General features: G+C 38.9%; 2 protein-coding genes across 4 annotated transcripts in view; both read right to left on the bottom strand.

Annotated features, from left to right (window-relative positions):
- ate1 (arginyltransferase 1) overlaps window positions 1-3,823 on the bottom strand; it is a 70,895-nt gene extending 67,072 nt beyond the window's left edge. For 2 of the 3 annotated variants that reach the window (XM_084735598.1, XM_084735600.1), the window contains exon 1: window positions 3,651-3,823. In XM_084735598.1, the coding sequence (XP_084591724.1) occupies window positions 3,651-3,750 (100 nt within the window). In that variant the 5' untranslated portion in view covers window positions 3,751-3,823. The remainder of the gene's footprint in view (window positions 1-3,650) is intronic. The other variant, XM_084735601.1, reaches the window with a different exon arrangement.
- A 1,082-nt stretch (window positions 3,824-4,905) lies between these two features.
- Window positions 4,906-14,253, bottom strand: LOC146315233 (delta-1-pyrroline-5-carboxylate synthase-like). The gene is given in 17 exon segments (XM_084736148.1): window positions 4,906-5,679; window positions 5,816-6,098; window positions 6,844-6,965; window positions 7,085-7,280; window positions 7,365-7,502; window positions 8,329-8,549; window positions 8,762-8,861; window positions 9,248-9,379; window positions 9,381-9,554; window positions 9,659-9,783; window positions 10,530-10,620; window positions 11,009-11,167; window positions 11,259-11,363; window positions 12,180-12,329; window positions 12,480-12,628; window positions 12,709-12,826; window positions 14,111-14,253. Coding segments are annotated over 16 exon segments (2,424 nt in total). The 5' UTR covers window positions 12,806-12,826; window positions 14,111-14,253; the 3' UTR covers window positions 4,906-5,497.
- Window positions 14,254-14,689: the final 436 nt, after the last annotated feature.

Genomic DNA, 14,689 nt, shown 5'->3' with positions numbered 1-14,689 from the left:
AGTACAAAGACAAGATATTTAATGTTCAAACTGATAAAATTTATTGAGCACCTGAAGTTGTATATCAAGAAAGACATGGAAAAATTTCACTTCCAGAACTTGTAAGCATGTAATATGTATTGTAGCGTTCTATTTTTAAAAGCACTGCAAGGGCTCGAAATAGAGGATAAAGAAGGTAGGATATATTTAAAACCTTGCATATCCATCCCATCGAGAGCAAATAAATCTGAGGACAGTGCAGGGACAAGTAAAAAAACACAAAAGCCAAATGCCTGTTAGCCTGAATGATAACTATTTAATCAGGAAGTCAGGAGTTTAAAAGCATAATGATTCCAGAGTGCAAATGACTCATGACACATGAGCTGCATGTGAGTTCAACAGCTGCCGTCATCATGGAACAAGAAGAGTGCCTTTCCATCGTTCACACCTGATCCATTTGCCTCCACTGAGGCATGACGGACACAATGACACAGATGAGGGCAGATGTTGTACTCTGTTGTGTGGGGGTCGCATTTGCCTTGCATGTAACCGTGGTGTTGATATCACTGCACCAATCACATAGAGAAAAACATTATCTTATTGAGCACCTGCTTGGAAAAGTTTACAACAGAAAAATTGCTTCCTAGAAAATACAAGCAGTGCCGTAAGAATATAACACAACAAATCATATAGGGAGAAGGACTTGAAAATCAGTTAAGTGTTTTCTCTGTTTGGCTGCAGCCTGAAAATTATGCAGTGGACCTTGGAGGTCAGAAATAATGGGTTCATTTCTGTAGTTGTAATTCTAGTGCACTTTCAATTAACCTGCAGCCACTCAATTAGAGCTGCAACTACGGATGTTAATAATTAATCATTATTTGATCAATCCCTTTAAGAATTTAACTAATTAAAAAAAATTAACTGATAATGTATGTTTCGTGCGCTATTTCTCTAGAGCTCACAGTTTTTTCGTGGTTAGGCAGTAATTGCACCCCATTCAATATTGTTTTGAGCCATTTATTAAATGAGAACAGGTGGATATGAGCAGCTGTTTTGAGTGAGGACCTTATTGTTTTATTATTCTGTTTGCTTAACTTGTTTGTGCTTAATGAATTAATGTATCACAAAACATACGTACCGGTAGAATTGCTTAAATAAAACTAGACTAAATGATGAAGCAGTCCTTACTTGCAGCCCTACACACGATGAACTAATAACCTTTTAACACTATTACTGATCACTTACATGAATTACACAGGGAGTCTTTCTTCCTCCCCAGAACCTGCCAAGTCCACATGATGTAATCTATCGCGATTACCACTCTTATCTTACTTTAGACAACAGTTCTCGTCTGCAGGCACTGAGCCCAATCACTCACTGACTGCATTAGGAACTGCCTGAACTCTAATTATAGTCAACCTGTCTCTCCTCTGATAACCTCGACCGAATGACAACATTCTGTCCCACACAGAAAATCTTCTTATACAGCTTTTTTTATAGCTCTGTGTCAAAGTCAGAACTTCTAAGAATGCAGCTACATTAACACTGATTATTTTAAAAGGACAGCTTCTCAACACAACATACAGTACAGCATCTTTTAGTACCATTTAAGCTCTGCTCAATTTTCTACTTTCAGGTTCAAGAGAACACTTATAAACCTTCATGTGACTGTTTAGTCTGTGTCACCCTTCCTGGCACTGCAGGATTCCTGTAGGCTAATGAAACTCTACTCCAGAATTAACCTAATATATCAAGCTCCTCTTACTTTTTATTATGTACACATTTATACAGCAGGCAGCGGGGGGAAAGTCTCCTTCCTGGTTTATAGCTGTCCAAGACACAAGACTCTCACATATAGTCTTAGAGCTTTCACAGATTTTAGGCCACTAGTTTCCCACTGATTGCCAATGGGACTGCAACTAACAACTGTATTAATCTGCTGATCAGTTTCACAACAAATCAAGTAATTGTTCATCCTATAAAAAGTCAAAAAATTGTGAAAAATGCTCATCAGATTTTCCAAGAACCCACAAGTGACATCTTCTTTGTTTGTCTGTTTTTTTGTCAAACCAACAGTCCAAAACCCAAAGACTCATTTACTAGCATATGTGACAGAAGCTTAACCAGCAAATGTTTGACAGTTTTGCATAAAAATGAATTAAAAAAAAAAAAAATAGATGAATAGACTAAAAATAGATTCGTCGACTAATTGCAGCTCTATTTGCCAAATGAAAATATTTCTTTTAATAATTAAAGTTATGTGCCTGTGTAGGTCTGACATTTATTTCAAAAACACCATGACAGAGATGTGTAAATAAACAGTTTTGATGTTTCCACTTTATTTGTGATTAGGCATTTGAAGTGGTGAGCCTAGTAAAAAGTGGTGGCATGATGTGAAAATTAGACATTTTGAGAATTAAGACAAAAACTGGCATAATGAAATACTTGATCCACTAACTTTTTGTGTCCTTGTTTCTTTACATCATCATTTTAAACACACCTTGGAAGTGAGCCAAAGTCAACCCTCACATCTGGATTAGGAGAGAGGACTACCGCAGCTGGACAGAGTAAGTAAGTAAGTAATACTAAAAACACTCCTGCCTTCACTTTAACTACTGAAATAATGGGTCATTGAATGTTGTCCCTCTGTTTTTTTTTTTATCTAGGATGGTGCTGCCACAGCGAAAAAGCCGCACAGTTTGTTTAGATCGCACGCAGTACATATGGTAAACACGCTATCTTCTGTTTCAGCATGTTGTGAAATCTTTGTCTCATGTTTAGTCTCAGGTTTATGCTGCTGCAGCACTCCATTCAGCTTACTGTATATTGTAATCCGCACTTCCTGTCACACCTTGTGCTTCCAAGAATGCAAAGTATGAGAGACTACTGTAGATAATGTACAGTTCAACAGATGACATTAGACGCTTATCATGATTTAAGGACCGTCATGTTAAATACACCCCCTGCCCCCTGTGCTCTTACTGACCATCAGATCAGACCTCTCCACACCAGTATGTACATACACAACAGTACATCCAAAGTTTCCGCAGCTCTTTTATCGGATACATAAAGGCACCTACTTCCAGTGTCACAGCACCGAATGACCAAATGAGACAGAAACAGCTGCACTTTCATTTGAGAGGTCAGCAACAGTCCTGGTCCCCTGTCCTGCTCTGCTTACAGACTGGCCGCTGGCTAGCTTAATGCTAGCAGAGACGTTAACAAGTCCAATGCTAAGATGCTAATGTTGTAGTTTTGAGGTAAACATTACAGCCCAGCCGAATAGTAGCTAATTATCTTAACTCGTTTTATTCTAGGGCAACTATGCGTGTTATTTTCCCACGATGAAAGTGTTGGGATGTAAAGATGCTACAAGGGCTAAAACCTGAGTTCATAACCTGAACAAGTAACTAACGTTAGGTCATGGCTAACTATTGTGTACACTATGTACTACATAGCTACTGGCCTTGCAGTGTAAGTACCTCAAACATAACTTACATAAATTCAATGACCTTAGGTTACACCACAGTGTCAACATTAGCTAACCCTCCATCGAAACCGGTTGACTATTCCAGCAAGTAGACGGAGCTAGCTAGCTCGTTAGCATAAGCCAGTTCCGCGACACCGACTAGCTACGTTTGTTCGCTAACTCTATTCCATTAGACACTTACCATGAGAAAAGTTTCCCTTTTCATTTTTACAGTAGCCACATCGGTAACCATCATCCCCGCCGAAATATTCCACTATAGTGTAAGACCTGTTTCCTGCCATCTTTAAAAGCTACACAGATGACAGCTGAGTTTACCCCAGGTTTGCCCGGTGTCTGGGCAAGTCCTGTTGGGTGTCAAACCACGCCCACAAACCAATGCGTCATCAGTGTTGCGTTGACGGCGAGTGGGAACTTTGATAACATTAAACTTTTGTGCCCTCCACTAAGAGCAAATTATAGTGTGATGGCACATCTGTATCTGTGCAAAATAGCCTCTATAGCATGGATCTTGAGCAGAAAAAAAATGTCTGAAAACACATATAAACATGAATCCAACACATTATTATCAAACATAAATCAATCTATTTGTTAAAAAAGATGAATTTACACAGATAAAAAGGCATCTACCTAAGAAACCACCAAGTAAAGTCTAGTGCAGGGATAGAAAAGGCCAATACCTCATCTTCCTTTGAAATTCTTTATTTTCAAATTAACTGACTTATTAATTTAACCAAACTATTTATTTGGTGCAAAAGATTGACACTTGGCCTATATGAATGACAGAAACAGCTGCAACTGCATTTTAGTTGTAAATGTTCAAATTACATCATATTTAAGCTCTTTTAGTGTGTGCAGGCTAATATGCAACTTTCCAAGTAACAGCCATGAAGCATTATTGGACATTTTCTAATCTTTGAACAATCAAAAAATACCCAGTGTGAATCATTTTATTTTCACTGTTAATTACAAAATGACTGGAGTGCCACCCAGCAACCTATCGGGTGTCAGATTTGACTCGGGCGCAAGTTGAGTACCACAAGTCTAGAGGGTGAGGTGAATGCAGCTAATATTAGCTGTGCTCCTGACTTAGCAATAATGGGTCAACACAAACAGGAGCGGAGCCAAAATATTCAATGCAACATATGTAGTAGAGCGTCCTTGCTCTGTCTCCCTATGAGCTAATTGTCCATAGTCTGAAAAATGTTGAAGACCCCTGCTCTATAACATGTTATTGCTAAGTAAAGGTTTATTCCCATTCGGGAACCACTGTGTTAAGCAATTTAATGTTGTCATTACTGATTATTTAAAATTTTACTTCGATTAAAATGTTGAATAACTCAAATCTGCCTGTACACTACCTGCATATGTAAACCAGGGACATTATGATTTAGATTTTTCAGTGTGCAGCTGTGAAACATAAAACACAAAATCCTGAGTAAAGAACTGTACAGCATATTTATTAAATCATCTGTGAAAAGAGGAAGAATGGCAAAATAAATTTGAACCAGGATTTTGCACAAACAACACTTACAGTAAATTACAAAAAGACCAAGGGAGAGTTTGTATGTAGAAAAATAAGTTACAAATCACTGCTACGCCAGCGATTTCTTTTTTATGCCACCATAAAAATGACCTTACAGAGGAAAGGAGCTTTGTCTGTGTAAACATAATGTTTCACCTGTCACAGTGTCACATATACATAGCCGATTTGGTTTATTTTTTATTTTTTTAAACATAATACATTTCCCTCTCATCAGTTTTGTAACAACTGGTCATTTTCTCAGGACATTATTAACTTAAAAACTGATTCAAAGGTTTATGCACAGGTTCACAAAAAGCAGAAATCTCACTGTCCAGAAAAAGTAGCATCCGTTCTGCATGCATGTTTCCTGCACCAACACAGTGGATTTATACAGGTGACGAAGCAGCAGCTAAAAAGTTGAAGCGCTACTGACAGACATAATCTTTTAAGCAAACTCTGTGGACATCAGTTTCTTGACTCTTGCTGACGGGTCTTTGGTTGAGTACCTAACTAAAACTGCCCTGGGGGACAGGGATGTTTTCATGAAGGTATTTCATACTGCCTTGTTCAGAGAAGTCAGCCACGGTGTGTCCTTCCCCACGAAGGACCCATTTGGTAGTTAGAAGTCCTTCCAAACCCACCGGACCTCTGGCATGTATCCGCGCTGTACTGATACCGACCTCAGCTCCTGCAAAATAAGTAAAATTAACTCTTCAGTCCCATTTTGAGGAAAGTGGAAAGTTAAATTAATTTAAAACAGGATGTATATTTTAATATTTTTCACAGATGGCATTAAGTAAAACCATGCCTGACACTGTACATACCTAGACCAAAGCGGTAGCCATCTGCAAAGCGAGAGCTGGAGTTCCAGAAGACACAGGCGCTGTCCACCTGCTGTAGAAACTGTTCAGCTGTCTCTTCATTTTCGGTAACAATGACATCAGTGTGGGAGCTGCCGTATTTGTGGATGTGGTCCACGGCATCCTGCATGCTGTCCACCACCTCAATGCAGCACTCAAGGTCTCCATACTCAGTCCTCAGAGATTTCACCTCAGACGGGCTGAAAGTTAGATAGGATGCAAACCGGGGGCCTGCATGGATCTTCACCTGAAAGAAAGCAATGCCACAATGATGAATGATTTTTTGTGAGAAAATGAGCAAATGCAATTGTTCTTTCTTGACCTGAACTGCTAAACCACAGTATTGTCAGCATTCTCCAAACTAAATTTAAAACTTTTAAAGACAATTTTAATACCAACTAGAATGAAAATTAACGCCAAATTAACAACCACAACAGTAAAAGCATTACAGATATAATGAAAAATCAGTATGGACTTTGAGCCCTAGAAAACAAGTATTTACCAACTACTTGAATTTAGCAGATAAATTATAAAATTTATCACATTCAAATTGCCTGACATAGTCTTAACACTTATCTTGGATGCCACTTTAAAAACAGTACTTTTAGATTCTTTTTTGTTACTAAAAAAATGCTTTTAAAATACATATTATTATCAAAAAGCATAAATTCAGAACAGGATTAGAACTGAATATTTTTAATATAACTAAATGTTTCTAGGGCAGCAACAGTAATGTTTACAACAGCAAAGTCTTTATATAAACTTAATAATATCTCACTGGAAACAAATCTATCATACACAAGACTGTAAACAAGCATTAATATGTTTCAGGCCTTAATTTTAGATTTTTTAATTTCACTACTTTTTTAATACTGCCGCAGGTACTCTGCAAACTCTCCAGAAAGTTTGGTTCTGTTTTTGGAGCTGAAACTAGAAATTGTAATGCTGTGTGTAACACTGGAATACCCAAAATTATGGTGCATGTTTCTTACATGTTCTGTTCTCAGCATGTCAATGATCTGGTCAAACACAGGGGTTCGCAGCAAATCTCTGTGTATAAGGAGGGTCTCCATGGCATTGCAGGCAGCAGGGTAGTCACATTTGGAGTCTCTGACTAGAACGATGCACAAGTTAGTACATGCATATTCATTTAGCAGTTAATAACCACAACTCTTGGACAACATGTGTAAAATAAAATATCATAACAGCTACACACAGACAGGAACCACATACCAACATTAAGAGCTTTGTCTATGCTGGCATCGCTGTCTATGTAGACGTGACAGACGCCCTCGCTGTGGCCCAGTACAGGAACACCCTTGGCTGCCTTTTGGATGTTCCGAACCAGCTGGGACGAGCCTCTCGGAATGATCAGGTCGATCAGCTTGTCCAGTCTGCACAGATCCTCAACCTCTTCACGTGTGCTCACCTGCACAAGGTTAAGGTTAATTTAAGCACGTCACGATGTAAAAACTCACAATGTGTTTTGATAATGTAATGCTTTCAGTTTTACCAGTTGAATGGCATCGGTCACTCCATGAATAGAAAGTGCTTCCTGAGTGAGTTGATGTAGAATTTTGTTGCTGTTGGAAGCTTCTTTACCCCCCTTCAGTAGCAAAGCATTTCCACTGGCAATAGCCAGAGCCGAGACCTGAAACACAATATTAAATGCATGAAAATGTTTGTTCAACGTTCAGTTAGGGATGTTCCGATCCAATACTCAGTATTAGTGTTCGTCTGATACCGGCCAAAATCACTAAACTAACTAGCCTTAACTAGGCCTATTCAACTAGAGGTCCACAGGCTGGATACCTACTGAATTTTTCTATGGCCTGTAAGAGGCTAACAGCAAATTAGAAAGGCATGTGTGTGATATAATAAATGACGCCAAGGTACTGCATGAACTGTATGAACTGAGTCAATACGATGCTGGTTACGTAAAACACCTGTGTGACGTAATTGTCCGCAACAGGATCACATCTGCTCTGCGCCTGCCATTTGCTCAGTCACATTGCACTCTGAGTACTCAAACTATGCTGAAAAAGCAAAATCAAGGCAGTGTAATTTCTGTCACCGACTCAAACAGGCTGAAGAAAAGGGACGGCGTGGCAGTTCTATGGCAGTAAATCATCCGATTGAGGTATGTAATGTCATCTTAGTAAAAATGCAAACACTACAGATCGTTTTTTAAGATGAGTATCAGATTGGCATTGATATCAGCAGATACTCAAGTTTGCTGTATCTTATGTCTGGTTATGAGCCAGCTCTATTTCAACATGTACAAGCACTGTCTGTTTTTAGAATTTCAATATGAAAAAGTCACCTGAAGACTGCCTTGGATCTATTTCTCTTCTTCTGTATCTGTATCAGATATGAAAAACTGGCATTGAGCCATCCTTACTTTCAATGACATGATGTAAAAAAAAAAAAAAGTATTCCAGATGAGTAACTAATGGGAAGTGTTGGGGTTCACTGACCTGTGGGAGACAATCAGGACGTGACTCAAAGATGACCAGCAGGACACCGATGGGGACAGTGATCTGTTCCAGTTCCAGGTTGTTAGCCACCCTCGTCCTCCTCAGCACCCGACCCACACTGTCCCTGGAGGACACAGCAAGCTGTCGGAGGCCAATGGCGAGGCTGTTCAGCTTAGCAGTTGACAGACTCAGGCGGTTGATCAAAGGCTGAGACAACCGACCTATGAGGAAAAAGAATGAATGAATAACAACATTGACAGTGTAATGCTCTATAGATCCCCTATGCTATATGCTACCTGTCAAAGCTGATAAACAGATGATCCCTCAGTGGAGTGCTACAGATGTGTAATAACCACTGACAGAAGCACGGTGTCTGAGTCAGATGACTGCATGCAGCCGTGGATTAAGGTGTGTCTTCTCTGTGTTTCTGTACCTGTTGATGCTGCTAACTCCACGTCTCTCTTGTTAGCACTGAGAATCTCATCTTTCTTCTCTGTGAGCAGCTCAGCCAGACAGCAGATGATCTCCCCTCTCTGGAAAAACAGACCACTCCCAAGTTGATTGACAAATACCAGAATCATGAATAATTAAAGCTGCTACCAGTGCAATGAAAAATTTAAGGAGTTTGGTGACCCCTTGCATCCTTTTGTGAAAATGATTTTCACTTTCTTCTTTTAGTGTTGATAGGTTTTTAATTTATATTGTTTATTGAGCTAAACAACAGATGTGTTCTGCTGTAATCTTGTAATGTGAATTAATTTAGGGATGATATAATGAGGTAAATGTACTCTATTTCTGGAAGTAAATCATAATAAATCACTCTAAAAACAAATTGTGATAAATGTCAGTGAGGAGAGCTTCCTCATACATTATACCTCATTTTATTTAGCCAGGCCACACTGAAGAAGCAAAAACTCACCTGCTCAGGGTGCAGAGAGGCCAGAGTCCTTCCTGCATGCCGAGCCATTTCTGCCTGTTGCTCCACAGTTGGACCTGGTGGTGTTAAAAAAACATACTTCAAATGAGAAAACACACACACAAGTGGGTAAAAATATTCTCTCTGGATGGTTCTACCAAGTACCTGCAGGTTTAACTTCAGAGAAGAAGGTTCCAACTTTCTTCCCTTCCACAATGTCTGTGATGACGTGGCCTGTGACTTTAGGATGTGTGCCGTTGGCAATGACAACAGACGTCCCTCCCTGCAGCGCCCAAAGAGCTGCTTTCACCTGAGTCCAACAACATGACAGAGTGTAAAGCAACTTTTCTATCACTCAACCAACAACTTAGTCTTGTTTACACTTTGAGATAAAATATGATCTGTCATGCTGACCTTGGCTTCCATGCCCCCGAGGCCGACTCTGGACTTGGTGCCGTACGTGATTGACTGCTGGTCTCCAGGATAAAATATATCAATGAGCTTGGCATCGTCTGTTCCTGGGGGACTGTCATATAAGCCTGTGGAATAGATGTTTTTTTTTCCTTTTTAATCCTTCACAGAGCCAAAGCAGTCACATCGATATTGATTCATCGAGAGGAAAAAACAAGACCAAGAGGCCAGACAGTGTACCAAAAGTTTATATTGACAGAATTCATTGATGCTTGTGAATAAAAGCAGTGCAGTGACTGCATATTATTGCTGACAGTTAATTAAGTAAGGACTAATTTTGGTTCTTGATTATAACTGTTTAAAGCAGGGTCCCAAACTCAAGTTTTCAAGGTTCAAACACTATAAGAAAGCACACTATTTCTGAAAATGTACTTTTTTGTTTCATCAAACAGTATGCAAACAGCAGTTTCTATAAATATTTATTTACAATAGTCAGCCGTGCATTGGACACAAACTCAGCAACTCTTGTGTCACTTTGAACTTCAGTCATTAATACCCCTAATAAAAATGGCTCACTGAGCGTTGTCGGTTTTGTCTGTGCTTTTGTCAAATGCCACAGAGTATACGGGGAAAAATCTGGCTTCGTCAAGAAACTGATCACAAATGTCACTTGATAACTTGCTAGTCTGCTCTGCCGCTGTGTTTCTGGACAGAGAGTATCAGCAAACTGCAACATGCAATCCTTCAGAAATACATACATGTTTAAAATAGAATTTTAATAATTGGAGCCTTCTGGAAACATTCAATAACACATAAAGTAGATCATAAATCAGACCGCTCTGTCCAATCATCAAATTAGTGATTACTTCTGTACCTTCAACATCAGACAGGGCAATAAGGAGGTCTGCTTTCATCTCAACAGCCAGCCGCGCAGCCAGGCTGTCATTATCTTTGATGCTGATTACCTGAAATAGAAACAGAAATTTCATTAAGCCAAAAGGGAAATCACTGTATCTCACGTTATACAGTAGAATAACAGCTTATCAGTTGCTACCATGCAACAAAAGCCTCCCAGGCCCATTCAGCTGCAGAACAAACAACACATGGCTGTCTCTGTCCAAACATAGATAACACAAGCATGTCCGTGCACAATGGCAGAAAAAAATACAACAAGAATATCTGAAGCAGCCTTTAAAATGAAAACCGTGCGTCCAAGAAGTTATATATTAGTGAAGATAGAGATGTAAGTGAAAGGAAACATACATCTTTCATTTATGCAAGGCTGACGCAATCCACCATCACATCTCTGGACAACATTTAGCATACCCAGCATGCCCTTCACATAGTACCCACATTTACCCCCTGCAGGTCACTGTTAGGAACAGGGGGCGGAACGACAGCATCATTGGTGTTGATGATAGGAACTATGTTCATCCGCAGCAGCTCATGGAGTGTGCTGTTCAGGTTGCGACGCTTCTGCTCATCATGAAAATCCAGGTTGGTGACCAGAATCTACGGAAGTGGACAGAAATGAAGAGAATTAAGTGACATTTTGTTCATTTGCTGACAGCATTTTATTCTGTGAATAGAGTTGCATGCCTACCTGGGCAGTGCAGGTGCTGTACTGTGTGAACATAGCTTCATACAACGCCATCAGACCGCTCTGACCGGCAGCTGCACACGCCCTTGCCTCCAAAACCGGAACTGACTGAAAAACAAAGAGATTTCACTAAAGTTAACAAGACTATGAACAAAATTAAACACGTTTACCTAATATTTAAGCACAGGGTTCCTACACCTTTTTCAAAGTCAAATTCAAGCACTTTTCAAGAATTTTCAAGGTACATACTCAAGCTTTTCCGCCTTAAGGCTCTTAAAGCTGCAATAATTACATATATATGCGTATACTCATAACCATATTTCACTTCTTCACAACATTAAATGTTATCGTGCTTTATTACACGGGTTTGTTGAATTCTTATTGATAAATTACGGCATTCTATGGTCTGTTATTTCTGTATAGCACACCATTGCTGTGGACACAGTTCTGATCATAGACTCTGGAGGAGCAATAAAACCATTCTTAAAATCACTAAAATATTTAAATGAATATATTATGTCATATTTCTGATTTTTTTTTAGTAAGCAGCAGTGTAATACGTGGGAAATACTTGCAGCGAACGAGTCATTATTGCAAAACAATTAATAAATAATGTCTTATGTTTTGTGATCACATTCTGCAGAAGGCTGACAAGTTTAAGGAAAACCCAACAGACTGTCATGTTTCAATGTGTGTCATCTGTCTGTAAGCATCCTACACAACCTGCCTGACCCGATTATCTAAAAGTGAACTACTCAGTCAGATAGCGATTTATTATGAAAGTAAGGCAATTACATTTTTAATTAGTCTCAAGCCCTTGAAAGCACTACATTAAAATTCAAGGATTTCAAGCACTGCTATGAACCTGTAAGCATTTCTCAAAGCGTGGATGAAAGATTTCCAGTGTTCAAGATTATCATTCACCATTTCTTTGAGTTGGTTCTGTCCAGAATGCAAGGCTTGTCTGACGCTCTGTGACAGCAGGATCTCATGTCTCAGTCTCTGCTTTCCAAACGCCACGGCCCCACTGGTGACAATCATCATCTCCCTGCCTTGATTCTGCAGCATGGCCACCTGAAAAAAAAGACAGTAAGATTCAAGTTTGCAGTCCTATTTGTGTTTAAGTCTTCCTTGAGCCCACATGATATTATGCTCACACTTACACAGCTTTCATCTACAGAGTGGCTCTCTTGGCCTGCATAAACAGGATTAATGTGGCGTTACCTGCTCTACTATGGAAGCCAGTCGTCCCAGTGCCAGACCGCACTCATCACGTGTCACCACAGCACTCCCCAGCTTCACTACAATACGTTTGGCCTGCTTCAACTCACTGCGGTGAGCAAAAGACTTCCCATGGGGACGTGGGAGCGAGACTGCAGAGAACAACAAAGTCACATTTGATTACATATCCGCACGCACCAAAAATTATTATAGAAGTAGGTTGGCTACTTACATTTAGCCTGGGAAAATGTTCTAATGGAGACTGGACAGACATTTGACTGCCGGATTGTGGAAGGCAGGCGAGAGCACAAGGCCAGCCTGGCAAACATGGCGCTGACACTTGAGGGCAGCTGTGATGAATACAGAAACCAGATACTAATATAAATTTAAGAATGCGTGACTCACTTTTGGTCTTTATAAAAATGGTAAGTAAAGCTGTTTTTGATGGTTACATGTGGGATTGCTTTTCCTTCATTTTTTTTTTATTTAATTTCTGGAGGGTCACCTAAATTGATAAAAAAAAAAAAAGTGGGATAGGAATATATACAATCCAGAGTCCAAAATTGCTGGGAAGCTGTGTAAAATGTAAATGCAATGGCTTGCAAATTCCTTTTGACCTATATCTAATTTAATACAGTATAAAGTTTAACATTTATTTAATGTTAAAACTGATAAAAATTTGGGTTTTTGATTCATTCATTCTGAATTTGATGACTGCAACACATTCCAACTTTTCCTTTTGTTGCTCCTACCCTAACTTTTCAAAAACATGTTGCAAGCATCAAATTCAGAATAAGTGTATAATTATTAAAACACAATAAAGTGTATCAGTTTGAACATAAAATATATTTTCTTTGTATTGTTTTCAATTTAATATAGGTCACAAAGGATTAGCAAATTATTGCATTTTGTTTTTATTCACGTTTTACACAACCTCCCAACTTTTTTGTAATCAGGGTTGTAAATATTTTTCTTCTGCCCCTGCTTTTTCAGTCACTTTTTAATGCAAAAGACTGTTTACAATATTTGTATTATCAGTATTTAATGAACAGCAATACTGTATACTTCTTGTACGTATTGTATTATGTGTGTGATGATGACTGAATATAAATAATAGCACTACCAGGTTACTGTGACAGTGCAATAACCTCATCTGAGATAAGCAGCTTTTGGATATGCTACATGGCTGGCTTTCTACAACAAGGCTTAAAATGTGAAAGGAATATAAATATCAAAATCAGTTAACATTTTTCATTTCAACATTATCTGAGTCTCACTGTAAAGCTCTGCAGTATGTGCCATAAGGTTATCAGCATTGTGTTGATACATGAACTTGACACACTGACCCAGTAAAGAGGTCGTTTGGGTTTTTATTTACGTTAACTTGTAAATATATGGCACAGAACCAATCTGTTTACACAAATAACCTCTAACATCACGTTGCATTACGTTTGCAAGTTAGAGGCTAACAGATGGTAGCTAACGTTTTGTGTCTAGTGTAACTGCTGTCAAAAGATACCTAGGGCTAGCTTACTTTAGCTAGCATTAGCTACTGTGAGCTACTTCACTGCCTAGCTTAGCGCCAACTATCGACAAAATGGACACAGGGCATTTTATATGAAATGACCGCTTACCTGACAAAGTGAAAGTCTACAAACGCAACCACAACTAAACTTGTGAGTGTACTGCAGGAGACACGTAGTCAGCCGGGCTGGCGGTGGATAGCTGCCACATCCACAGCCCACGTTGGGTGGGAAGTGCGGTACCTCAGCTATTCACGAACGACGTGTACGTAGGATATCTGGATACGTTCCTGTAGTAAAACATGAGCGACTCGGTTTACGTACGCAGAAATCGTACTTTTGATGGGTGTACACGCGCAGTCAGGGATGGAGGGTAAATATGAACTTGCTGTTTGTCTTTAAAAGTATTTAGCTTTTATTTAGGTTAAGAAAACAAACTATAGGCAATACTTTTAAATATCTAAATAAAAAATAAAATGCTGATGGCCTATCATTATTGTTTTTTTAATCACATTTATTTTAAACTTGACATTCAGTCAGTTTATAACATGATCATTTTACATTTTTACATCATGATACAGTGTTATTGAATATAATAAAATAACGATAAATATACAACAATAAATTATACAACTTATTTCTTTATTTGTATATTTATTTATCTATCTATTTATTCATTCATTAAGTTTA

The sequence above is a fragment of the Lutjanus erythropterus genome, chromosome 14 (assembly GCF_056507025.1).
Source record: "Lutjanus erythropterus isolate fLutEry1 chromosome 14, fLutEry1.hap2, whole genome shotgun sequence".
In the NCBI taxonomy this organism is placed as follows: domain Eukaryota; kingdom Metazoa; phylum Chordata; class Actinopteri; order Lutjaniformes; family Lutjanidae; genus Lutjanus; species Lutjanus erythropterus.
This window is presented reverse-complemented; position numbering and strand designations above follow the sequence as displayed.